This window comes from Hippopotamus amphibius, chromosome 17 (genome assembly GCF_030028045.1).
Source record: "Hippopotamus amphibius kiboko isolate mHipAmp2 chromosome 17, mHipAmp2.hap2, whole genome shotgun sequence".
Classification (NCBI taxonomy): Eukaryota; Metazoa; Chordata; class Mammalia; order Artiodactyla; family Hippopotamidae; genus Hippopotamus; species Hippopotamus amphibius.
Genome location: NC_080202.1, coordinates 55,623,552 through 55,647,760, shown reverse-complemented (window position 1 = coordinate 55,647,760; position 24,209 = coordinate 55,623,552). Strand labels below are relative to the sequence as shown.

The window sequence follows — 24,209 nt, the reverse complement described above, 5'->3', positions numbered from 1 at the left end:
TAAGATGACCCCAGGTCACAGGGCGGCCCTCGGCCCAGGGTGCCTCCGGCAGGAACGCGAGTCACAGTCATCCTCTGAGTGATGCTGGCTTTGTGACTGGGGCGAGGAACCCTGAATGGCTCCGGCCTGCATGTGTGGGCCCCAGCTTCCCAAGGGCCCCTCCAAGTACTGGGTGGGGTGAGAAGGGCCAGATCGCTCCCTCTGGGGAGCAGCGCCCTCCCTGGCCCAGAGTTCCCAGAGCGGGGCCGAGGTAGGAGCCTTCCTTTCCCCATGACGGATGGAGGGCCCCTGTCCTCTTTCTGGCTCCTGGGGAGGCCTCACTCCTCCCGGGACTCTGAAAGGGCATGCGGTGAAGCCTGGGCTGTGGCTGGGCCCCCCAAGGCCGTACCTCGGAACCCAGGGCTGGCCATGTCCACCCCAGACCTCCCTGAGAACCGTGCCTGGGCCCCTTGTTCCGGCCGGGCCAGGCGTGTTGGGGCAGCAGCGGCGGCGACGTCTGCCCGGGCGGGGATCACTCCCGCGAGCGTGGTTACCGGGAAGGGCTGGGCAGAGGCAGGCTGGCAGGCCGCCTCGGGCTTGTCCTGCACATCCATCTGATCCGCGTCCTGGGGCATTCACAGCCCTCCCCTGGACTGTGCCTCCTGTTTCCACTGGGAATGGGGCCCAGCGGGGAAATAATGCTTCTGTAACCCAAGCCACTTGGAAGTGGGTTAAATCCAACCCTTGTCATCTTCCAGCCAAAGGACTAGGCTAATCAGCCCGGGGGATGTGGGGGTTGGTGTGCAAGACTCACTGATGAACACGTGACTTTGACTCTAGCCACAGGGTCCAAGTGGCCCGGTGTAGACACCGTGCAGGTGGTGAAGTAACAGCCAAGTGCACACAGTAGTGGCATCGTGGGGCTGGAGGGGCGGACGTGGTGGATTTTTCACCGATGTCAGGGGCCCGAGGTGTGGCCAGCAAACCCTCAGCTGTGGGGAGAGGGGCATCCCGGTGGCAGCACTAACCCTCCTGGTAGCTGGGGGTTGACACTCTAGCTGCCAAGCGCATGCTTTATGTTTTAAAGGAAAGCTTTCTGGAATGCACTGTGTATCTGTTCTTTCTCTTTTGCCTTTACTTATTTATTTGGTTGTTCATTTTGTTCGTTACTTGTTACCAAACAATGTGAACAGGAAATTAAAAGGACGAATGCTCCGATCCCGTTGCTTACAACATTGCTTTCTGAGTTCCCTTTAGTAAGTACGTGTTTCCACACGCTCAGGACGTTATCGTTTGATCTAATTATCAAAGGTGTGTAACGTTTTTTTCACAGAGTTGCATATGCTCTGTACAAATCGTTTGACATGCTGCTCTTTTCCCTTGAAATCAGATCTCGTGCATGGATTCCCTGATTACAGTTTGAGTGGCTTTTCAGCGTGGACGTTCCCGCATTTACTTAACCATCCCCTCACCAGAGCTCTTAAACCGTCTGCTGATGTTGGCGCTCTTTCTTGGTGATGTGCGTCCGTGACCCTGAACGGAGGGCGCGGCGCTGAGCTGAAGATGTTACAGTAGCCGCGCTTGTAGCTGTGAGGCATGAGCTGACTGGATACGGGGCACTTTTGCAGGCCATTAATTTAATAAAATACTTTCCAGCATGCCTGGGATTGCTCCAAAAACCAAACAAGTGTCCTCAACACAGCATTTTACGAAGAGGTTTAGTGAACAGAAAATGCCATTTGTGCTCCTTATCAGCCTGCTTACAGCTGCTGAGAAATCCCAGGGTTTACTTGTCCTTTAAAAGGTCCGGCCCGTTGCCTGCAGTCTGTGATTCCTCTCTCTGACTGGTGTGTAGTGCCGGGGCTTCCCCCAGCCTCTCCTTCTCTCCCTCTCTTCTTTGGCCCCTATGGGATGCACCTGTACCCTAGGAGGTATCTCTTTGCTTCCTTGGGTCAGCTTGAATGTCCTAGTCTTGCTGATGGGCAGCCTGCCTCCAGGGGACCAGCCACCTCTCCTGGTGATCATTCGTTCTGCTGCCTGGTTACTTTGGCAGCGGTTTCTTCTGGACCCTCCAGGCTCCCCAGGCCAGTCGCAGTGCTGCCCATCCAGCCAGCCTTCTGTGGCTGCTATTTTGTTTCTCTCTCCTCCCATCTCCGCTCCCAGGGCCTCTGCCCCTCAGTTCCTGATCGCACCTCTCTCAATGTATTTCTTTGCATCACAACCTCGACAGATTGAGTGACGTGGTACCCGTTAAGCAGAAGGGCTTGAAAACTGATGCAGCTTTTCCCATATTCCTTTTGCTGTCGTCAGCTATTTTTTTTTCTTTTATCTATGTATTTTTTTTTTATTAATTTATTTATTTTATTTATTTGCTGGCTGTGTTGGGTCTTCATTGCTGCACACGGGCTTTCTCCAGTTGCTGCGAGCGGGGGCTACTCTTCATTGTGGTGCACAGGCTCCTCATTGTAGTGGCTTCTCTTGTTGTGGAGCAGGGGCCCTAGGCGTGTGGGCTTCTATCTATGTATTTATTTATTATTTATTTTGGCCGCGCTGGATCTTAGTTGTGGCACACGTGATCTTCGTTGCAGCCTGTGGGCTCTTAATTGCGGCATGCATGTAGGATCTCGTTCCCTGACCAGGGATCAAACTCGGGCCCCCTGCACTGGGAGCATGGAGGCTTACCCACCGGACTGCCAGGGAAGTCCCTGTCGTCAGCTGTTTCTGATCACTAACCATCCTCCTTATCCACGATGTCCCCCTTGGTCCCTTGGCCCTACTTTGTCAGTCTGCTCATCTTTTTCACATGTGCAATTGGTTCACGGCATGTGAACTGGGGTCTAACCAGGAAACAGAAACTACTCCAGGATTTAGAACGGAAGGACTTAAAGGTACAGATGATGGAAAAGCCAAATCGGGCACAAGGAGGCAGCTCGGGTTGGGTGGGGTTTATGCAGCTCTTTAAAGGTGTGAATGGGATTATTTGTTGAGAGTGAGAAAAGACATAACAACAAATTATAAATTTTAAACAGTGGGCAAATTTCATAAGCATCCCCGAATCCAGAAAAATAACATGGTTTTATCAGTCAACTACCTGTCCTATCTCCAAAGTAGTTTTTTTCCCTACCTTTTTTTGCTGCATACTGTTTGATCACTTCTTTATATGGTGACTGTGTAATATAATTTTCTGTTGAGAGAACAGAAAGTTAATTCATCTTCCTGGTTAATCAAAATTTAATTTTTAATTTTAGTAGTTGGGATGCATGAAAAAGTATGACTTAACTCAGAGTTTGTGGTACTGCTGCAACTTTTCACCCTACAGACAAGAATTCTGATAAATTCCATTTTATGTGATTCCCATCCAGAAAGAAAAAGACAAGTACAAGGGCATTTGTAACTCTATGTGAGGCACTATTGCATTTCTTTCTGACCAGAGATACTTTCTGTTTGGAGTCGACACTGAAGAGAATTGAATTCTCTGCTTACAACTTTATTTATTTATTTATTTAAATTTATTTATTTATTTATTGGCTGTGTTGGGTCTTCATTGCTGCACGGGGCTTTCTCTAGTTGCGGCAAATGGGGGCTACTCTTTGTTGCGGTGCGCGGGCTACTCATCATGGTGGCTTCTCTTGTTGAGGAGCACAGGCTCTAGGTGCGTGGGTTTCAGTAGTTGTGGCACACAGGCTCAGTAGTTGTGGCTCGCAGGCTCTATAGCGCAGGCTCAGTGGTTGTGGCACACGGGCGCAGTTGCTCTGGGGCATGTAGGATCCTCCCAGACCAGGGATCGAACCTGTGTCCCCTGCATTGGCAGGCGAATTCTCAATCACAACACCACCTAGGAAAGTCCCTCTGCTCACAGCTTTATATCTGGTGATTGGACTCAGTTCCCATAGGCCAGCCTCTGGCTCCATACTTTTCAAATCTTGCTCTCCCCCACTGCCCACGTTTTCCTGGCACCAGGCACTGCAGGACACATTCATATCTTATCCCTTTGGATCCTGTGCGTTAGACAGATGTGGGAAAGTGAGTGGAAGGAGTACTCCTGGCCGTGCACATTGGGATGATGAGCAGTCACTGAACTATGCATGGAAAAAACTGTGAACTATGTAAATAAACCCCAGCTACATCCAAGCTATCTTTCCAATTCAACTTTTCCTTAGCAGGAGCCCCCAGATGCCAGCAAATCCCTCCACTGGTACCTTACACAGGAGAAAGGGTGATGGGCAGGAACTCAGAGGAGAAAGAGACAACAGTCTTAACTGATTGGGGTTAAAATATCTTCCATTTTGCAAACTTGACAAAAACACTACGGCTCTTCTCAGTGCCCTGAGAGGGATGCCTGTGAGCCAAGGGCCCTGGGGCTTGAGGTTCCTCAGCTTGCCTGAAACAACCAGAGATCAGCTTGGGGAAGCCACTACCACGCCCCCACCCTCCCCCACCCCCAGTCAGAGGATCAGAGGGAGGAAGGCGTGTTATCGGAGTCCAGGGTCACCTGATGGGAGGCTGGATGAAGCTGTGCCGGCCCGGCCCGGCTGGAGCTGCAGCTGCAGAACAGACAGAACCTGCTCCTGGAGAAACCTTCCAAGGCAGAGAGCAGGGGAAGACCTACCCTGGTTCTTCTCCCTGGCTCCCACCTTCCAGTCGCCTCCTATAGACTGAATCCAGCCAAAAGGCTACAGACCTGGGGACTCTCAGACCTCAGCCTGCAGAGGTCAGCTCTTCTGCCACTGAAGAGATCTAGGGGGGGTGAGGAATGCGGGGTACATTTATGCTTTTTAAGTTACTCGTTATCTGAAATTCAGATTTGACGGGGTATTGTCTATTTTAGATGGCAATGTCTTTTATGTGAGTGGGACCCAGAGTGCAGAGGCCCAACTGGTGAACCTTGGAGTGGGGAGCTCTGTGGGTCCTTGGTCAGCACTGATGTCACGTGATGGACTTGGCCCTCTGGTGATGCTGCTGCCTGCTGGGCAGAGCCCTCCATGTGCAGGAGCTGCTGGCACTTCCCTGGCCTGTGAGTGGGTTACCAGTGTTGGCTCCCCCTGGGCTGAGAGTGCCACCGAGAGAGTGGCCCTGTTGGTCACCACTGTGTCCCCAGGTCCTCGAACAGTCCCTGGTGCAGAGTAGATGCTCAATAATATTTTCACGAGTCTGCATTTTGCAGGTGTGGAAACTGAGGCTCAGAAAATCTAAAAACTTGCCCGAAGATGCAGTGAGAGCTGGAGATGGGTTTGCCCCCTCATCTCTCTTACTCTTGCCTGTGGTGTGGCCCTGCCCGTGGTGTGGCTGTGCCCTGGGGCCTGCAGCTGGCCCCGCCTTAACCCCCCCACCCAGGAGTCAAAGGCCAGGGCCCGCTTTGGGCTGATGCTTTATAGCTGCGTGGGCTGTGGGTCAGGGGCACTCCCTTCACTTGACAGAGAGAATGGCAGGTCAGGGCGGGAGTCAGAGAAAGGACTAGAACCCCTGGCTTCGAGCCCCCAAGCTTTGCTGAAAACAGAACTCTCTTCAGTATTTAGTCTTCTGCTGCAGCAGGTCCCCAAGGCAGGTCCCTCACCTTGTGGGTGAAGCCTTGAGGTTCCCTTTAATGCACAGCCCCAGCTGCCGGCCTGGAGGGAGGAGAGGGGCTGCCCTGCGCACCTGCTCAGTGCACACCCAGCGGGCAGCACAGGCCTAGAGGGGAGAAGGGGAAGCGGGCTTATCTCTTTATCTTAGATTCCTCTGAAGATAAGCCTGGAATGTGACTCTTCACTCCCAACTGAAACCCTTGACTTTGATCCAGCCCTTCACAGCTTCTGTGAGCACAGGAGCCTCCGGAGAAGGGGGAAGACCGTGGTCCTGGGGGCAGTGGAGAGGCAGGAGGCTCCTGGCTGAGGTCCTGGTGACCCTGTCCTTTCTGGAGGGACTCTCATGATTTTTAGGAAGAAACTGAGAATTGATTCCTTTCTGTAGATAAGCTCCTGTCCTTATTGAAAATGGGTGTCTGTGCCCGAGTTTGCGTAGCTACCCCTTCCCGCAACGCCTCCTTTTGAGAAAATGGTGACTTTCTGGCTGAGAAGGGCTGTCTAGCCCCACTCATTGTTGGCACAAGAACAGAAGGGGGGGTGTGTGTGTGTGCGTGTATGTGCGCACGCGTGGCTACGTCACTCTCCCCTGGGGACAGCCTGATTCCTGCTCTGCCCCCCTCCTTGGGTTAAGATGTCTGGGCTATGTGAGACCCTAAAGGGGTTGGGGAAGGCCACTCCGTTCATGGGTGGGGACAGTGGCTCTGCAACTCCAGTAGGAGAAGATGATGGTGCATTGGGTCCCTGTCATTCATATAATAATAATGATACACTAATTCCAGAGTCTATTTATATTCTCAGTACCCGTGTAACCTTGCACTTTACCAGGTTCTATCATAAAACTTTGGCTGAAAGGACAAAAATAAGAGGTCTTTACAGTAACTGTGTCCTTCTCTCTCTTATCCAGGCTCCCCAAATTATATGCAAGGGGAACACCCATGGGCTGGGCATCCAGGCTCCTAGGTGTGGGGCCGGCACCAGTCTGCCAGGCTCCTGTGCCAGGTGGGGCCACACCTGGCCGATTTGTGGAGAAGGGGCAGGGAGGGCACCGGGCTGTTTATCTGGAGGTGGGCTCTGCCATCAGGCTGCGGTGGTGGCTCCCTGCCCCAAATGCTGGTTCTATCAGGAAGTGCGCCCCAGGGCGTCTCAGGTCTCTTACCCCAGCCCAGGATCACCCCCTTTCTCTCCAGGACCAAGGAGCCCCATCTCCGTGCATTCTCATTTTCCTTGGGACACTGGCCAGCAGTGAGGCCCCACTCGCTGCCTTCTCCTGTCTTTTGCTTCAGCGGTCTCCAGCCTTTTTGGCACCACGGACCAGTTTAGTGGAAGACAGCTTTTCCATGGACGGGGCTGGGGCGGGGGGGGCGGGAATGTGAGTGATGGGGAGAATGGGGAGCAGATGAAGCTTTGCTCACTGGCCCGCTACTCACCTCCTGCTGTGCGGCCCGGTAGTTCTGGTCCACGGCCCGGGGCTGAGGGACCCCTGTTTCGCTTCATCTCATCTGAAGTGTGTTTGCATCTCATGGTGTCCACGTGGGACACCTGACTGGTGTTTGTCACTGGCCTGTAGTTTGTCAGTGGCTATTGCCCTGGCCTAGGTGGGCACAGACACAAGTTGGGGAGTTTCTGGGGTGGCCAGGTGTGAGAGGGCACTGGGATTCTGAGCCCCCCGAATCCTGTTTCCTCTGGATCGCAGAAACTGTCCCGTCTTTCTCCAATGTGTAGTCCATCCTGGAGGCTGGGAGGGTTTTTGACTTCCCTTCGTTGGGAGAGAGTCAAATAGGACTCTTGGTGGCCTATCTTGGGGTAGCAGTGCCCTGGCTACAACATGCAAGGTGCCTTGGTTGTAACTTACATGTTGTTCAGATGCATCAGCACAGGGCAGCCAAGCTTTGCTAATTTCCAATTGTAGGTCCCTGGGTCCAGGCTGGTGTGTGTGGCTGGCATTTAATAATAATAATTTATATTAGTATATAATATATAACATACTGATAATGCTAATATCTGTTGAATGTTTATTTTGTGCCAGGCACTGTGCTAAGTGCCTACAATACGTGACCTTGTGTAACCTTAGTCACCTGTGAGTAATCCCCATCTCTGTCCCCATTCTGCAGACGGGGCAGCTGAGTCTTAGAAAGGGGAAGTCATTTCCTGGGACCCACAGTGAGTGCCTGGCGAGGTCTGGATTCGAACACTGTTCATCTGACCACAGGTTTTCCTGCCTCCCCGGCCTCTGAGAACTCAAATAATTTGGTTTGGGAAGATGCCAGAGAGCTGAACTTCAAATCGTCTCCTCTCTTTCTGAGGATGTTTTATTTTAAAGTCATATAAAAATAACTCAGTTCCCCACCGGAAGGACTGAGCCATTAGATGTCTTGGAGGCTTTTCCGGCTACCTCTTCGCTGGTCTCAGACACAGACCTGAGTAGTTAGGTCCCAGGAAATGAATTTCAGCTGCTCTTGGCCTGGGGTTTCTCCCAGGGCTGCGGTGGAGGCGGCGCCAGGCGGGGCACTGGTTGGAGCGCGGGAATCCCGGGCGGCTGCCTCCCCCTCTTGATGAAGGGAGCAGGCCTGGGGTCTTCTCTCTGCCAGGGGCTGTCTGGCACCAGCTGCATGTTTCCGGAAATCTGAAAAATAAACAGTGTACATAAAACAAAACTCCACCCGCGAAATCTGACCCAGATGCTCTTTTCCTCATTACCATGTCTCCACCCCCGCTGTGGGTTTGGTTCTTGGGGGTCAGATGCCTGGGGTTGGGGTTTAACCTGAATGGACCCTCTTCCTTTTTATCTTTGTCCAGAAGCCAGAGGCGGGGGCGAGGGTGGGCGTCCAGCTGGCCTGGGGGGAGGCGCGGCCGGAAGGGCCTGGATCCACAGGAATGTGGGGCCAGTCCTCCACTCCTTGCCGTGCTGTTTCCATATTGGGGGTTCATTGGATTTATGGGCTCAGCTGTCGCTCACTGGTGCCACCTGCAGCCCAGACAGCTGACCTCGAAGTAGCTCATTGTGTGCACGTGTGGGGTTGGGGGACAGATGTTGAAAATTGTTACGTGTCATTGTATGCAGTACAGCTCCCAGTTAGGCGCATGGAGGGAGGTCACAGCCATTGTGAAGTGAGGCTGGAGCTGGCGCCTGGGATACCCACACTCACTCCTCTGCCCTCTCAGCGGCCTTGGGAGCCGCGCCTGTCCCCACCTCTCTCTCCTCCCCAGCCCTGGGCAGCCCCACCAGAGCCACTCTGGACCTGCCTTCTCCTGGGCTTAAGGGGCCGTCAGTTCTGGGCACCTGATGCTGGCCCCTCCTGCCCCCCGCAGGTCCGAGGCTGTGGTCCATCCTGCCTGTCTGTCTGGCAGGACCAGCCTGGCATCACCATTCTGGTTGGACTTTCGAGGAAGGATGGAGATTTCATCACTCAGCAGAAGGTAGACTTTCCATCAGTGTCGAGTGGGTGCCGGGGAAGGATGCTCGCCTCTCTGCCGTGTGAGGCCAGTGATACTCAGGGTTCGTCAGAGCAACGGAACCAGTAGGAGAGAGGGGGGCAGTTATCATGAGGAATTGGCTCATGCAGTTGTGGAGGCTGAGGCGTCGACCCTCTGCCGTCTGCAAGCGGGACACCCAGGGAAGCTGCTGGTGGGTTCAGTCCAGGTCTGAGCACTAAGAACCAGGCCAGCCGATGCTCAGGCCCGGGGCAGGAGAAGAGCAGCGCGCCAGCACGCAGGCAGGCAGAGAGAGAATTCTCCCTTCCTCTGCCTTTTGTTCTGTCCAGGACTGGAAGATGCCCACCCACATTGGGAGGTCACCTGCTTTACCCAGCCCACCACTCAAATGTTCATCTCAGCCAGAAACACCCTCCCATACAGGGCCAAAAGTAGTGTTCAGCCAAATATCTGGGCACCCCGGGATTCAGTTAAAATGACACACACAATTCGCCATCGTGTGGCCGGGGCGGGGCTGGGAGCTTTGTAGGAGATTCGACAGCTCCAAGGCTTCCGAACCTTGTATTCCCTCATCTGTGAAATGGGGGTGCTGGCACCTGCCTCGTGGGGTGGTCACGTTGCATGAGTGGGAGAATGGACGTAAAGCCCGTGGTTGTCATGGAGGCTCGGCACTGGACATGGCTGTGAGACCCCTGTGTCCACCTGGCCCTCCTTCAAGGGTCAGCTTAGTTACCCCCTCCCTGGCCCCCTGTCTCCTTGAAGCCTCACCAGTCATCCCCGGCCCCGCTGCCCACCCCCTGTGAGAACTGCATGCCACGTGCATCTCCTGCAGTGTTGTTTACGTGGTGGGTGAGTTCAACTAAGACAGGGGCCGTCTTGGGGTCCTCCCCAGCCCGGAAAGAGGCCAGGGCTTAGCAGCAGGTATCTGTTGGTACCAGGCCCTGAAGGACAGACCTCTCCCATCTTGTCAGCTGTTGAGTCATCCTGCAGACGTGGAGAGAGCGTGTGTCCTGGGGGAGCTGGACAGGAAGCCCAGGTTTGCAGGCTGCCCTGCTCAGGGCTCTGGGACCTTTCGAAACAAAGCTGACTGCATTCACTGCTGGTCGGTCATAGCTTAGGAGTGGGTTTGTGGAATGAATGAACGAATGATGAATAAGTCTCTCTGGAGGACTGCAGGGGAGGAGCCGGCTCATCTGACCCCAGCATCCTGGGTGCGCATCACGTGGCGGAGGCTGGGGGCGGGTGTCTGGGTCCAGCCTGCGCCCCTCCTGCGCTGCAGGCTCTTCTCCAGTGTGTGTTGCTGTCCGTGGGGAAGGCCTCCGCTGGGCCAGCGTGGGCGTCCCTGCCGCCCTCTGCAGGATGGCCTGGTGGTCCAGGCGGCAGACCCCAGAGCACCGCAACCAGGCAGTGACAGGACGGCCGCCTGCCGCTCCCTCTTAGAAACCTGTTGAGTTTGGCCGGCTTAGCGCCTCAGCAGATCTGCTCGAGTTGGGACTTGCCTGCCCTGAGCCTTCTTAAGGATCGAGTGCTGGGCCCACGGGTGTGTGCGGGGAGGCACGAGGCCACGTTAATCTGGGGCTCTGATCTTGTTCCCTCCTGGGGGGCGGGGGAGAGGACAGCTTGTCCTCCATGCTCCCCAGTCCAGCCTGGCTTCCCCCGTGTTACAGACCCTGGGACAGGGAAACCCCATTCCCAACAAAGAAGATGCAGGCTACACCGGGGCTGGCCCGTGCCTGACCTGTACCCGCGCCTCTCTGTCCCGCAGACAGTCCCGGCGGCCTGGCATGCAGGAGCCAAGCCCAGGTTTTGGAGTTTGACGGACTTGGCCTTGTTTTGGGCTCAACTCCTCATAGCTGTGTGGCGTCAGACACATGATGCAGCTCCACTGAGACTTGGCTGTCTTATCTGCAAAATGGAGTCATGAGGGTTAGGTGGGAAATCGTGTGTGAATTTGACCCAGTGCCTGGCCCACATCCAGACGGTGGTGGCTGTTACTGCAGGTGGCTGCTGGGGCCCGGTGGTGCCTGGGCGGACGAGGGCCTCTGGCCCCACAAGGGACGAGTTTCTGGTTCCAAAGCCCCTGGCAGAAGCAGAGGTGAGAATGTGCCCAGTGTTAACCTTCCCCTTGTGGCCTCGGGTGACCTTTGCCCTCTGCCCCTGTCTTTAGGAGTCTCGCGGACCTCCAGCGGCCGTCTCCGGAAGCTTGGCGACCCGACTGGCCCGGGTAAGTGGCTAGTTCAGCCTTGGCCCCCTCACGTTGACTGGGGCAGGAGTTACTGCTCACAGGTTTGGAAGAGACTCTAGCAACCATGGCCCGGTCTGGGTGGGCATGGGCTGGAGGGGGTGTGGGGCTCCGCTTCTCAACCTTGGAGTCTCGGGCTGGGTCTATGCGGCTTCTCCCCACCGGGCATCTCTGGCCTCCCAGACCCTGGCGTGGCCATCACGGGAGCCTGCTTTGTGTCTCTGTTGTCATGTCCAGTGGCCATGCCCAGGGGCTGTGCTGCTTGTGTGGCCTCTTGTCAGAGGACATTGGAGCCCAGAGGTGAAGGGACTTGCCTCCCCTAGGAGATGGCAGAAGTGTGTTGAGGACCTGCCGGGTGCAAGACCCCAGGCTGGATGGGCAGAGGGGCACAGTGGTGACGTAGCAGCTGTTCTACCGGAGGGAATGTGCCCACTGCAGCCCACGCCCCACCTTCTCGACCAGCCCTGTCCAGTAGAACTTCCTGTGTTGGTGGAAATGTCCCATATCTGCATCATCCAGTGCGGTAGCCACTGTCCACACGTGACTACTGAGCACCCGAAGTATACATTGTCTACGTTATTTATTCATTCATTTGCATAGAATTACTTAACTAACTTATTTTATATTAATTCCCACTTACTTTCTGCATGTGGCTAGTGGCTGTGAAAGTAGGCATTTCCAGCCCATGCTGGTTCTCTGGGACCCCAGAATTCTGAACCCAAGTGTTCCTGGGGCCAGCCCAACCTCTCTCCAAGTCCAGCCTCCCGAGGCGACCCCTGCCAGTGGGCTGGGCATCCCCAGGCTCGTGTGGTGGCCCAGGGCGGCTCTTTGCCGGGAGTGGGTGGGGGGTAGGACGTGAGGTGGCGTCTGATGTGCAGGCTGGATGTCCACATGAGTGTGTAGGAGGCCCTTGCGGTGTAGGACGGGCCGGGTGTGGGAAAGGAAGGGTGACAGCGGCTGGAGGCCTCTGGGGCCGTGCGTGATTCACGGCTGTGGTTAAGCGGGAGCTCCGTCCCCTGCAGACACGTTGGGCCACTCACCACTGGGGTGCCCGGCTGCTGCTGTGTTCCTGGGAGCCTTTCTCTGAGCCCCTGGCCTCTGCCACCGTCTGCCTCTCCATCTCCCTCCCGATCGGCAGCTGGGCTGGGCCCAGGGGCCCCTTGGTGTGATGGGCTGGGGGAGACCCCTGTGCTCTGGGAGTGAGGTCTCGGGAAGCCGGCGCCCTGGGCTGCACGGATGCAGCCTCCCTTCGGCCATTACTTGCCTGCGCTCAGAGCGGCCGGTTCTGTGCCATCAGCACTTGGCAGCCGTGACCATGGCTCCACTTGGAAGCCTAAGGCATAATTTGCCCAAGCCCAAGGCTGCAAGCCGTGATCTGGGTTTTGCATGGGACTGCCTGCTGACACACGAAATCCGCTCTCTGGGGGCCTCTGCGGGCTCCCGCCCAGACACCCTTCCTCGTCTTCTTGCCTCCCGTCTCCAACCTCTGCCTCCCTGCAGCTAAGACCTTGGTCCAGGCAGGCTTCTTTCCTGGACCGCCAGCCCCTCTGACCCCACAGAATCCCCATTCGGAGGCGCTGTTCCCCTCCCCTCCTCCCAGCCTGACCTCTGCCCCACCCTCTGCCTGAGCTCCCGTGTCTAGACCCTGCACCCCACCTCCTCCCCAGAAGGCCAAGGGCCCTCATCGCGGTGTTTCCTCCTTTATTTCAGGTTTTGACGAGGCTGGGTTTGGGACTGGGCCAGGGATGGCTGTTTCTGGCATGAGCCACAGTCCGTCAGCTCAGACTACACCCACGGTCAACCCTTTGACCAACTCACTCACTTTCTGGCCTTTTTAAAAAAAAAATTTTTTTTTTTTTTTTTTTTACTTTTTAAATTATCTGGCCACACTGTGAGACATGTGGGATCTTAGCTCCCGGACCAGGGATCGAACCCGTGCCCCCTGTAGTGGAAGCACAGAGTCTTAACCACTGGACCGCCCACCCGTCTGAATGTAGAACTGCTCGCACTGCCGGGCGTTTCTGTACTGTGTGCTGTGTGTCTGCGGACGATGCTCTGTCTGCTCCCGACACCGGCAGCATCGCATCGTGTGTTCGAGGGGAGTCAGCTGCTCCCCTTTGCTTTTTCCCAAGATGGGGTGACTTTGAGATTTACCCACGTAGCTCCGTGTAACTTACTTCGTTTATTTTGACCGTGGGCGTGTGGGCAGGGGTTCCTCTGTGTGGGCAGGCAGAATTTTCTACCCTTCGGCCTGTTGCCGGAGGTCCATGGGAGCGTTCCTCTGTTACAGACACTGCTGGACGCATTCTCGTGGACCCTGGGCACGTGTGTGTTCCCCTGGGCAGATCGGCTGGGCTCTGGGGACGCTCGCCCTGGGCCCTCTCCAGTGGCCTTCTGTTTTGCTCTCCCAGACTTACCCCTTTCTGGTCTGTGAGCAGCCACCCTGGGCAGTTGCCTTCCAGACCAGCCTCTGGCCAACCTCTGCCCTGGTTCCCATGGCACCCATGGCGTTTCCCCTCCGTCTGCTTCCTCACCATCTTGCTGCCCTGCCCAGCCCATCGGTGCCCTGGCTGGGATCCCTGGGGCCTTCTCCTTCTGTCCTGACTTCTCGTGTGTGGCCGGATCCTGCTTTTCCTCCTTCAAACACCTCTGGGGGTGGCGGCCTCACGCCCAGTTCCACCCTCATCCCTGCTGTGGTGGCTTCGACGGTGCTGGCCACTCCTGCCTCTCCGCCACCGATTCATATGCACTCAGAACCTCAGAGAGTGACTTTATTTTGGACATAGGGCTTTTACAGATTCGTCAAGGACCTCGAGATGAGGTCATACTGGGTTAGGGTGGCCCTAAATCCAATGTCTGGGGTCCTTATAAGAAGAGAGACACAGAGGAGGCCACGTGAAGACGGAGGCAGAGATTGGAGCTTTGCAACCACGAGCCACGGGACACCCGGGGCCACCAGAAGCCGGAATAGGCGAGGCGGGATTTTCCCCAGCGGCTCTGGAGGAACCACGGCCCTGCTGACACCTTGGTTTTGGACTTCTGCCTCCAGAGCTGTGAGAAAATCGATTTCCGTTGTATTAAGCCACCCGGCTTGTGTGATTTGCTACAGCAGCTGCAGGAAGCTAGTGTCCCTTCCCTCTGTGATCGAGGAGGGTCGCCATCCCCCGCACACAGGAGCTCCCTAGTCCGCCGCTGTCTGGGCTGTGTCCCCGCCCTTATGGGGGTGCCCAGCGTGAGTCCCTGGCTGGTGTCCCTGTGGCCCCCTCCCTACCCGCACCGTTCAGTCCCGGCTCACACAGCCCTCCCTTAGGGAGAGGGCCCTGCTCCAGGCCCGGCTAGGGCCCCACGCCGGCGTCCTGTCGCTCAGCTGTACTTACCGTCCTCGCTGTGGACCATAAGTGTGGAGCGGGGCGGGGGGGCCCGTCCAGCGCGTTGCCCACCCTTCCTCCAGGGCAGCACAGAAGAGCTGCTCGCCCTGTCGCTGAGGGAGGGAAGGAAGTGTCCTTTGCGGGGGTGCTGGTCCAGGAAGAGGCCGCCAGGGTCTTGGCCGTTGTGCACCTGACACCTGGGCCCTTGCGCACCTGACACCTGGGCCCTTGCAGGCATCCCCAGCTGTTACTTCCCCTCCCCACCACTGACACCCCCTCCTCACTCTTCTCTTACGTCTCAGCCTCGCCATCCACCCAGGCACTCAAGCGAGAGGTCTCAGTGTCATCCTTGACCTCCCCCCAGCACCCCCAGGTCAGCGGGTGGCCAAGGTCTTGTTGACTCACCATCCCCTCACATGGCCCTTGGATGGGCTGCCTGTGATCTTGACCATGTCTCAGGCAGGCCTCTGTGTCTCCCGTCATCCCCACCCTTTCTCCTTACCAGAGGCTCCTCCCTGTCCAGTCAGTGTTCGGGTGTTCCGTGTTCGGGGGCTTTCCTAAGTCCCGCCTGTGTGCCTGGGCCTGGGCGATAGGCTCCACCCGTGGGATTCTTTAAAGCAGACCGTTGTGGTCCACTGACTTAAAGAACCCCTCGCTTCCCTTCTCCCAGGATAAATGGTAAACCCGGCATGACGCTTCCCTCCCTGTCCAGCCTCTCACCCCTGCTCTCCCCTTCCTGCTCGGAGGGGTCACAGCTCTGAAAGCCATTCTCTTGCCGGGGTGGTTTCACCCAGCCTGTCAATCCCCTTAGCAAGTGGGCAGCGGGGATTTCTGTATCCTCCCCACCCCGTAGGGCTGGGTGCTTGCTCTTATGGCACGTGGTGGGCAGTCAGTAAATACTGCTGAATTGAACTTGATAGGAGAAGCTGGGGGGATTGGCCAAAATCAAGTTTAAAATAGAAATATCGGTCTTCTTTTGCCTTGGTTGAGAAGCGGCTTTTTTCTTTGCCTTCTGGGAAAGAAATTTATGGAGAACACCACGTCTCCCGGGAGGAGGCGGAGGAGAGGCAGACCCGGTCGACCGGGCAGCCAGGAGGCACAGTGGCTATTTACATTTAAATTATTTATTTAACACAAATTAAAAACTCAGTTCCTCAGCAGCACTGGCTACACTGGAGGCTCTCAGCAGCCACATGTGGCTGCCACGTTGAAAGCGGCAGATACGCGGCATTCACATCAGCGCAGAAAGTTCTGTTGGGCAGGGCTGGTCTGGATTAATTTTCACACTGCATCCTCACATTCACTGCTCATCCTGCGAGCTTTTATTGGGTGCCACCGAGCAGGCAGAATGTTGGGGTCCCAGCAGGAAAGTGAAAGACGCCAGCTCTTCGGGGAGTTTTCAGTATTCTGGAGCGTTTAAACAATGCAGGGGCCTTGAGGCAGCCTCTGCCAAGGACCCTGGTCTCCACGCCCCTGGATCCCCCTTGCTCTGCACAGGCAGCCGGGGGCCTTTAGGAGTAAAGCGCCAGCTCCCGGCTCCGGCAGGGCTGCAGTCAGGGATGGATGGCTGAGCGCGAGGGCCATTCGCAGTGGAATTTGGCCCCGTCTGGGCCGCCTCTCTCCATTGTCTAGATTTCCTTCCACACTGACCTGGAAGAACTCCCAAAGCAACAGGCCGGCCCAGGCTGTTTGCACCAGTAAACCCTGCAGCAGTCCCCAGGGCAGAGAGTAGCTGGATCATATTTATTTAGGAACAGCCGAAACTTGAGGCACAATAAAAAGTGGAGAGAAGATTCCGGAGAGGAATGCAGCCGGCCCCGGGCCCGGAATTCATCTTGCTCTGGGAGGCTGCAAGCGGCCAGACTGGGGCCGGCCCTGGAGGGTCTCGGCCGGCTGCCCGCTCTGCTGGCAGGTACAGTAGCAGGGACTGCAGGAGGGTCAGCGGGAGGGGGTCCAGGGGATGGAGCTTCTTTATTTTTAACTCAGGGAAGCAGACTCCAGTGGTTGAGTCTGGGGATGAGCCGGAAATGAATGGGAACGTCTTTTTTTAAAGTGAGAGGTTGACATCCCCTCTGGCTTGGAGCTAACCATGGAGGGTTCGCGAGTACCTGCATGAGGGGCGGGGGACGGGAGAGGTGGCCGAGAATCTGAGCCCAGAGCCTCAGAAAGTGTCCCTCTTTCCCCCAGCTCCTCACGGGCCCCTCCCCAGAATGTGTCCCAGGAACAAGGCTGTGCCCCTCTTGTCACCCCTTCCTGAGGCCCCTGCTGCCCGTGCCAGATTCACCTGGAGTGCTCGCCACTTTCTGCACGGCTGGGCCAGCCCAGGCCTCCTGGCCTGTGGTAGCATTTCAGGGTTCACTGGGGTTGCCTCTTTTGTGTCCCCTCCCAGCCAGGTACGGGGGCACGCAGTTGCACTTCGTAGAAGGGGGCATAGCAGTGTCTTTAAAGATAAAGTGGGCCTCGCTCTTCCTCTTTACCCTGCGCTGGGCCCCTCGCTGGTGATGGTGACATCAAAAAAGAAGGTGGCTGGGAGTACACAGATCACAGGTGCAGGTCTGTGGGGGGTCAAGGGTAGAGATACCGCCTTGAGAACTGTCTGGAAGGGACTGCTGGGCAACGGTACCACCGGAGGACATGGGCAGGCTCCGGCGGCTGGGAACTGGGGCTTGCTGGCTGGCGCAAGCAGAGTTCCCCCAAACTGTGGCCTGGGGTGGGGGTGGGGGTCCTGCCTCCTCAAGACAGCGGGCATGGGTCCATTTGGGGAAATGCTGGGTGAAAAAGCCAGCCGTCTCACTGGGACTGCTCGCTGCTTTACTTTGCTAAAGTGCTTGATGAACCGAAGACCAGGACAAAGTTATTCATAACCACAGCGCTCTGTTGTGTTCTGCTGGAAGGAGGAGCCACGTGGGGAGCCCTGACCTGGCCAGTCGCCTCCTGAGTGGCCGATGCTGGGGACGAGGCCAGGACTCAGGGAGCCGTGGGGGCTGGCCCTCCCTTCTCCCACTGCCTGGCCTCACCCCGCCTCTGCACCCGGCCTGCCTCCTCGCAGCTCATGACTAACAGGGCCCCATCGGAGCCAATCGGTGCTGCCAGGTTTTCGGTTTCAAATTATCCTCGGCTTGGGCCAGCGTGCTTGGAGTTTTAGGCACGGTTGGGGAATGGACACTGAGCCAGACTGTGCCGGGGAAAGACGGAGGGTCAAAGCTGTGCTGAGCAGCTGCACCGACCACAGCAAAACAATCCCCAGCGTGTGCAGCCGGCGCTGTGGGGGGTGGCCAGGATGGCCAAGGCCACGTCGGGCTCCTTGTCCTGGCCCAGCCGGGCCCCTAGCTGGCCCGGGTCTGCCGCCTCGTGGGGCCTTCCCGGGCCTGCTCGCCACAGCGGGAAGTGACGTTGTAGAGTCCCCTGCGGCATTCAGGGGGTTTCTTTCTCATACGTTCTCTGTAGTTTCTAAATCTAATACAATGAACATATAGTACATTTATAATCAGAAAAAAACCAAGGAATAATTTTTTCAAAATCAGAAAAGCAATTAAATAAACAAATCAAAAAACCTCCACGATTCCCATTGTTCTAAGCCGATTGTTGGTGGTTGGCTTAATGTCATGTGTTAGAATGAAACAGGATCACCAGAAAACATCGTACAGGGAGCCCTGGCTCTTACGTCTGTCTGTGGTGTCTGTTTGAGTGTCCTGTGGCTGCCGTAACAAATTACCACAAACTTGGGGGGCTTAAATCAACAGAAATTTATTCTCTCACCGTTCTGGAGTCCGGAAGTCTGACATCTGGGTCTCAGCAGGGCCGGGCTCCCTCCGAAGGCTCTAGGGCAGAAGCTGTCCCCTGCCTCTTCCAGCTGCTGGGGGCTGCTGGCCTTGCTTGGCTTGTGGTCGCATCCCTCTAGTCTGCAAGGCCAGTATCTTCACATCTCTCTCTGCTCCGTCTGTGCCTCCCCTCTGTGTGTGTGTGTGTGTGTGTGTGTGTGTGTGTGAGAGAGAGAGAGAGCTCGATCTCCCTCTGCCCCCCTCTATGTGAGTACCTGTGATGGCATTTAGAAACGCCGCCACCGCCCGCCCCCAAGATCCAGAATAGCCTCCCATCTCAAGATCCCTCACTTAATCCCACCCGCGATGACTCTTTCTCCAAATAAGGTCCCATTTACAGGTTCCAGGGATTAGGTTTTGAGATCTTTGGGGGCTGTGATTCAGCCTACCGCAGTACCCGCCATCCCCCGAAAGCACCTTCCCTCACTGTGCAGGCGGCCACCTTTGGAACTGTCCTCCAGACGCTGCCGGTGGTGGGGGTTGCCATTTGGTGTCTCCTGGAAGACACCAAGCCCTCCTACCCCCAAGATGCCCTTGCTTCCTAGGTGACTGCATTTGGGGTCCTGCCCTGGACAGGAGGGGATGGGGACTTTGTGACATCGAACAGAGACTTTTGCATGGTCCTCTTGTGGTGACGCGTAGCTCACGTGGCCCCGTAGGGCAGGACTGCAAACCCAGAGGCCACCTGGGGGAGGGGCCGGCAAATAACAGAACTGAGGGACCGCATCAAACCAGTAAAAGCGGTTTCCTTTAAAGAGGGTAGCACGCTGCAAACCAGCCACGTGGGGTCAGGCAGGAAGGCGCATCCTTTTCCCAGAGAAGAGGAGAATCTGCAGTTCTTGGAGAAATTGCCCGTTTTCAACATTGGCACGAATACACACGTTCTTTAGGCAGGGTCAGTCAGGCAGCAAAACCTGTTTCAGCATCTTGGGCAGAGGGCTGCCCGTTTGAACCCTTGTGGTGAATGAAGTTTAAAGAGCAGAGGGTGTTCCTCCCCCAGCCACAGCCCCCCAGCCCTCGCTCTGACCACGCGCTGGCCTTCCCCCCGTTGCCAGGGGAGCAGTCCCGGGACCCCAGGTGAACGGCAGGGAGCAGCGCGGAGCCCCCAGCCCGGCCAGGCCCGGTGTCCCCTCCCAGAGCGGCGCTGAGTCTGGGGAAATCGGTGGCGAGGAGCCGCGCTCCCTCCCAGGGGACAGCTGGAGACTCACTGACTCATGAGCGAGGGGTAGGAATCTTCCAGGAAGTCTCCATCCCGCGCTCCCCTCCCGGCTGGGCGGGACGGCCAGCTGCCTCTGTCGCCCGCAGGCAGATGGGACACCCGGGCGTCCTGCAGGGGTGACTCCTCCGGGCTCCTCCCCGGCAGGTGTTCCTGAAGCTTCCCTCGGCCGCCTGCCTGGGACGCGACTGCCCCTCCTTCTGGCTGGATCGGGGTGGGGGTGAAGGGCCGGCGGCGGAGGTGGAGGGGAGGCGAGGCGGGCGGGCAGGAACCAGGCTTTTCAAACGCTCAGACCAAAGGAAATCGCAGCATCGTGGGGCCGGGGGAAATGAAAGACTCTGGAAGTCGCCAGGAATTTGACTCTGTGAGCTGGTTTCCAAGAGGCTAAGTTAAGCTTCTCCAAGTGGATATTAAAAAGGAGCAGCGAGCCGAGCCCGGGTGGAGGGGCTGGAGGGGGTGGAGAGAAGGCGCCGGAAGCCGCACGCCGCACCTCTGGAGCCACTGCACAAAGCCCTGCCGGCTGGTCCAAGGCCCGGAGGACCCTGGGGACCGCGGGAGCCTTTCAAGGCCCACGTCTGGCCCTCGCTCCCGCCTCTTCTTTTATTTCTCTCCTTCGCTCCCTTTCTCCTCCCGATTCCAAGAGACAATGCTACTTCAGTTTGGAGCACTAACATATGATCAGCACATGGAAATGTGGTAATTTGGATGCATTCGTGATTGCAACAGATTGAAGAAATTAGACCAGACAAAGAGTGTTTTTGGAGGAGGAGGAGGAGGAGGAGGAGGAGGAGGCGGCAGAAAGAGGGAGGGTGACGGGGTGAGAAAGGGGAGGACGCCTCTGGAAAGGGGGACGCTGGGACTCCCGCCTGCTGCTAAACATACCCGTAGTGATGGAGAGAGACCGGATCACAGGTAGGCAAGCGGCCCTCCTCCCCCAGCTGCCCCTTCCCCTGAACTCAGAGCTTTCTTTATGCTTTGGGAAATAAGCACCCAAAGGTCACTTTGGCTCATTTTTGTGGGCATATTTCTTTTCCTCTTGACTGTTCTGAGGTCCTGCGATGTAATGTTCCGAAAGTGAAGCTTCCCTAAATCTGGCTTTTATTTAAACTCGGCTCTCCTTCCCCTCACTATATCTCTTTCATTTCCCAGTGTGCCACTTTTACATCTTAAGACGGCCGTGAATGCTGAGACTGTGGGCGCTGAAGTCTGGGAAAGGGTGGGGGGACCTGCTTCTGGTGCTGGGGTCCGGGGCGGCAGCCCCGGGACGCCAGCTGTGGGTTGTTTGTCCACCGTGTGGTTTGTTTGTCCGCCACTGGCCAAAGTTCGTCTTCAAGGCCGCCTTGGTCTCCTCCCTGAAATAGCATTTTGGTGCCTTCCTGGGAGTTGATTACAGGGCTGGGAGCTCCCGGTGCCCAGAGAAGATGTGCAAATGTGTGTGCGCATGCGCACGGTGGAGAGAGCGCGTGCTATTCTGCCGGGAGCCTGGGGGAGTTGACCAAGGTGACTCCCCCTTGGGGGTGTTGGTGTTGTTCGGGTCCTGTACTCACCCGGGCACCGTGGACAGGGAGGGGTAGTGGTGATCATCACGGTGGATGGGATGTTTTAGGACAGAAAGATCAGAGCTGTGGGCTCTGCTCAGATTTTGGGCAGCATCACTGATTAGAACATCTGAATGTCATGTCGGGGCAAGGAGAAGGGCAGACAGCTGGTCCTTGGGCTAGAGGGACCTTCCAGTTCCCTGGATTGGTCCCCGCACCCCGTGTGGGATCCAGGCCAAGTGGGTCACGTTGGCAGCTCCCACAGAGTGGGCTCAGACCCATCGGGGCGAGAACCGACCAGTGGAGAGAAAAGAGGCCGCTCTTCCTACGTCACCGCAGTTAGAAGCCCCTCTTTCCTGGGCGTGGTGTCCTGTGTCAGCATTTGACGTCATCACGAGTAATCCCATTCATTACGGGACCTGCTGCTTGCGGTGCGCCCCTCGAACCAGGTGCTAGGGAACACTGTGCAGGCCTGAGACGTCCTGGGGCATCAGCCTCGGGGCTTCAGGTCAAAGTAAAGATAAGAATGTCACTCCACAAGCACCACCGGCCCGGTCTGTTTGCCACTGTGTGTGTTTGGTGGTGATGGGGACTCCCTAAGAGGCCAGTTGGAAGGAAGGCGCGTCTCAGTGGCTCCTCTGAAAATGGCCCCTTGCGTGCTGACGAGGGCTGATCACATTCCAATGTGATGTCAGGGCTGATGGGGCAGCCACAGGCAGGGGAGCTGCTGCTGACGGGACGGGGGCGGGGGTGCACATCTGTGCTGCTGGGCACACAAATGGGCCCTGTGACTGACCACAGGAGGTGGTACAGCCATGGAGACCGGCGGAAGGCACGGCTGGTGGAACCGCATCTCGTGTGTGTTTGCGCTCAGTGACGTGGCCTGGCTGGGGTGGACGGGGTGCGAGCCAGGGTACCCTGCTCTGCTGCAGGGTGTGGGGCCTGGGAGGATGGTCACTCTGCTGGCCTGGCTGGCGGGGGCCTCTGGGCCAGCCTTCATTTAACAGATGACCAAGCCAAGGCCCAGCTGGGTGGCCACCAGGGGATCAGAGAGCCGGGGTCAAAGTCTCGGAGGGGGTCCCTGGGGATTCGGAAGTGGTGGCAACGTCTTGGAACCTCCTGGGCTGAGCGAACTCCGGGAGCGTTTCATGAACCGGACAGTCAGCTCTGTGCCTTTATAACCGCGTTGAGGGCCACGCCCTCGGCCGAGGACAGCACAGCGGGGAGTGAGGTGGGGACCTTCTCCCAGGATGTGCCTGAGGAAAAGTTGGTACTTTCTAAGAAATCCTCATTTGGATGCATTTTCATTAAAAAATACTTATTTCATTCAAAGCTTGGTTAGAAACTAGTTCCAGAAAAGGAAAGTCCCCAAGCTGTCTCCCCATGTTTCTCAAACCTGGTTAGATCTTGACCTTGGTCTTTACTTGTAATTCAGAGCTTAAGCAATCCCTGGGGAAGCTTTTTCTACCCTGTCCCTGCTGGGACCTTGAGCAAGTCACTCTGCGGCCCTGGGCTTAGTTTCCGAACCTGTCAAGGGAGGGAGTTGGATCAGCACGTCCCCGAGGCCATGTCCCCACTGCCAGTGGGCTCTGAGCCTGTTCTGGGGACCCCGCCTGCTGTGGGGCTGCTTCTTACGGGCACTGCTCCTTTGTGACACCATAAGGTGGTTGTGGTGGCTATCTCTGTCCCCACTGGTGCACCAGGTGGAGATGGGGCTGGGGCCAGGATGCTGAGCGTTGTGGACAGGGTGCCTGTCTGGCCAGACGCCCCACCTGCCAGTTTCCGGAAGTGGCTGTCACTGCTCATGGCCCACTGGGCTGGCATTTAAGCAGAGTCTGGCTGGCTCTTGGCCACTGCCCAGCAGCTGTCCAGGAGGGGTTGGTGGGGAGGGGGCTCAGGGCAGGTGTGGGGGGCCTCAGGAGACCTCAGGTCTCTCTCCTCCATCTCTCGCGAGCACCCAGCTCCCGCCTGGTTTGGGACTTGGGCCCTCGGTGCTCTCCTGCAGTCAGGCAGCCTCCAGCCCTCTTGAGGCTGCGGCCTTGCCCTGGGACGATGCCGGAGGGCTTGTCGCCAGGGTGGGGATGAGTCACGGAGCAGTGACTGGCCGCTGAGACACAGGCCGCTCCTTCCAGCCAAGGGTCGGCGTTTTCCCCGTGTTCTGGACTGGCTTTGTGGCTTTTACAAATCAAGCAGTTTTATCTTGTTCCAAGCCCTTGTGTTTCAGCAGGGAGAATCTCCAGGAAGGGAACTTTCCACTGGGGGGCTGTGACTTAGCTCAGCTGGGCCTCGGGGAGGGTGGGAACGGCCATGTGGTGAGTTGTCAGCAGAGAATGTGGACGTTTCTCCACTTGGTCATGGAGGTTGACGTGGGGGCCTGGGAGGGCCGGGCCACGCTGTCACTGGACGTCTGTCCCTGGCTCACCCGGGAGGAGAGAGCTGGCACTCTGCTCTGCTGAGGGGGTCCTGTGTCATGGTCCTGGGGACGGCAGGGAGCTGGACAGCCCCCACCGTGGGAGGTGTGCATTGGTCTTCCCTCTGCTGTCTCCTCTTGTCTCTGGGTCCCTGGGCACTTGGTACCTTTGGCCTTGGACAGACACTGTGGTCATCGGCTTCCTGGACCCACTTTGCCAGAGCTTTACTCTCCTGTCTCCAAGATGAGAAGCTTGGCCCGAGGCTCTCCTGGCCCTTTTCCTCTTCTAGCTCTGACTGATGAGGGCTTTGGTTTCCTGGGGCTGCTGAAATCAAGTGCCACCGCCTGGGGAGCTTACAACAGCAGCAAGTGATCCTCTCCCAGCTCTGGAGGCCAGAAGTCCAAAATCGAGGTGTCCGAGGGTTGGTTCCTTCGGGAGGCCCTGAGGGAGCATCCTTTCCGCACCCCTCTCCTGGCATCTGGTGGCGGCCGGCGCTCCTTGGGCATCCTTGACTGGTGGTGCCTCCCTCCAGTCTCTGCCTCTGCTGTCACACAGCTTCTTCTGTGTCTCAGATCTCCCTCCGCTTCTTACAAGGACGCTCGTTCCTGAATTTAGGGCCCGCTTAGATAATCCAGGGC

At 57.0% G+C, this 24,209-nt stretch overlaps 1 protein-coding gene across 4 annotated transcripts in view; it reads left to right on the top strand.

Moving 5' to 3' along the window:
• The window catches only part of SEPTIN9 (septin 9), a 165,795-nt gene that overhangs the window by 5,483 nt on the left and 136,103 nt on the right, over window positions 1-24,209 (top strand). Inside the window, exons 1-3 of one of the 4 annotated variants that reach the window (XM_057714700.1) lie at window positions 8,925-8,960; window positions 11,143-11,199; window positions 16,337-16,497. The exons of 1 other annotated variant lie outside the window; for it this stretch is intronic. In XM_057714700.1, coding sequence (XP_057570683.1) covers window positions 8,935-8,960; window positions 11,143-11,199; window positions 16,337-16,497 — 244 coding nt within the window. In that variant the 5' untranslated portion in view covers window positions 8,925-8,934. Of the gene's footprint in view, window positions 1-8,924; window positions 8,961-11,142; window positions 11,200-16,336; window positions 16,498-20,400; window positions 20,535-24,209 lie in introns of those variants that run through there. 2 more of the 4 variants (XM_057714701.1, XM_057714704.1) reach the window with 2 other exon arrangements.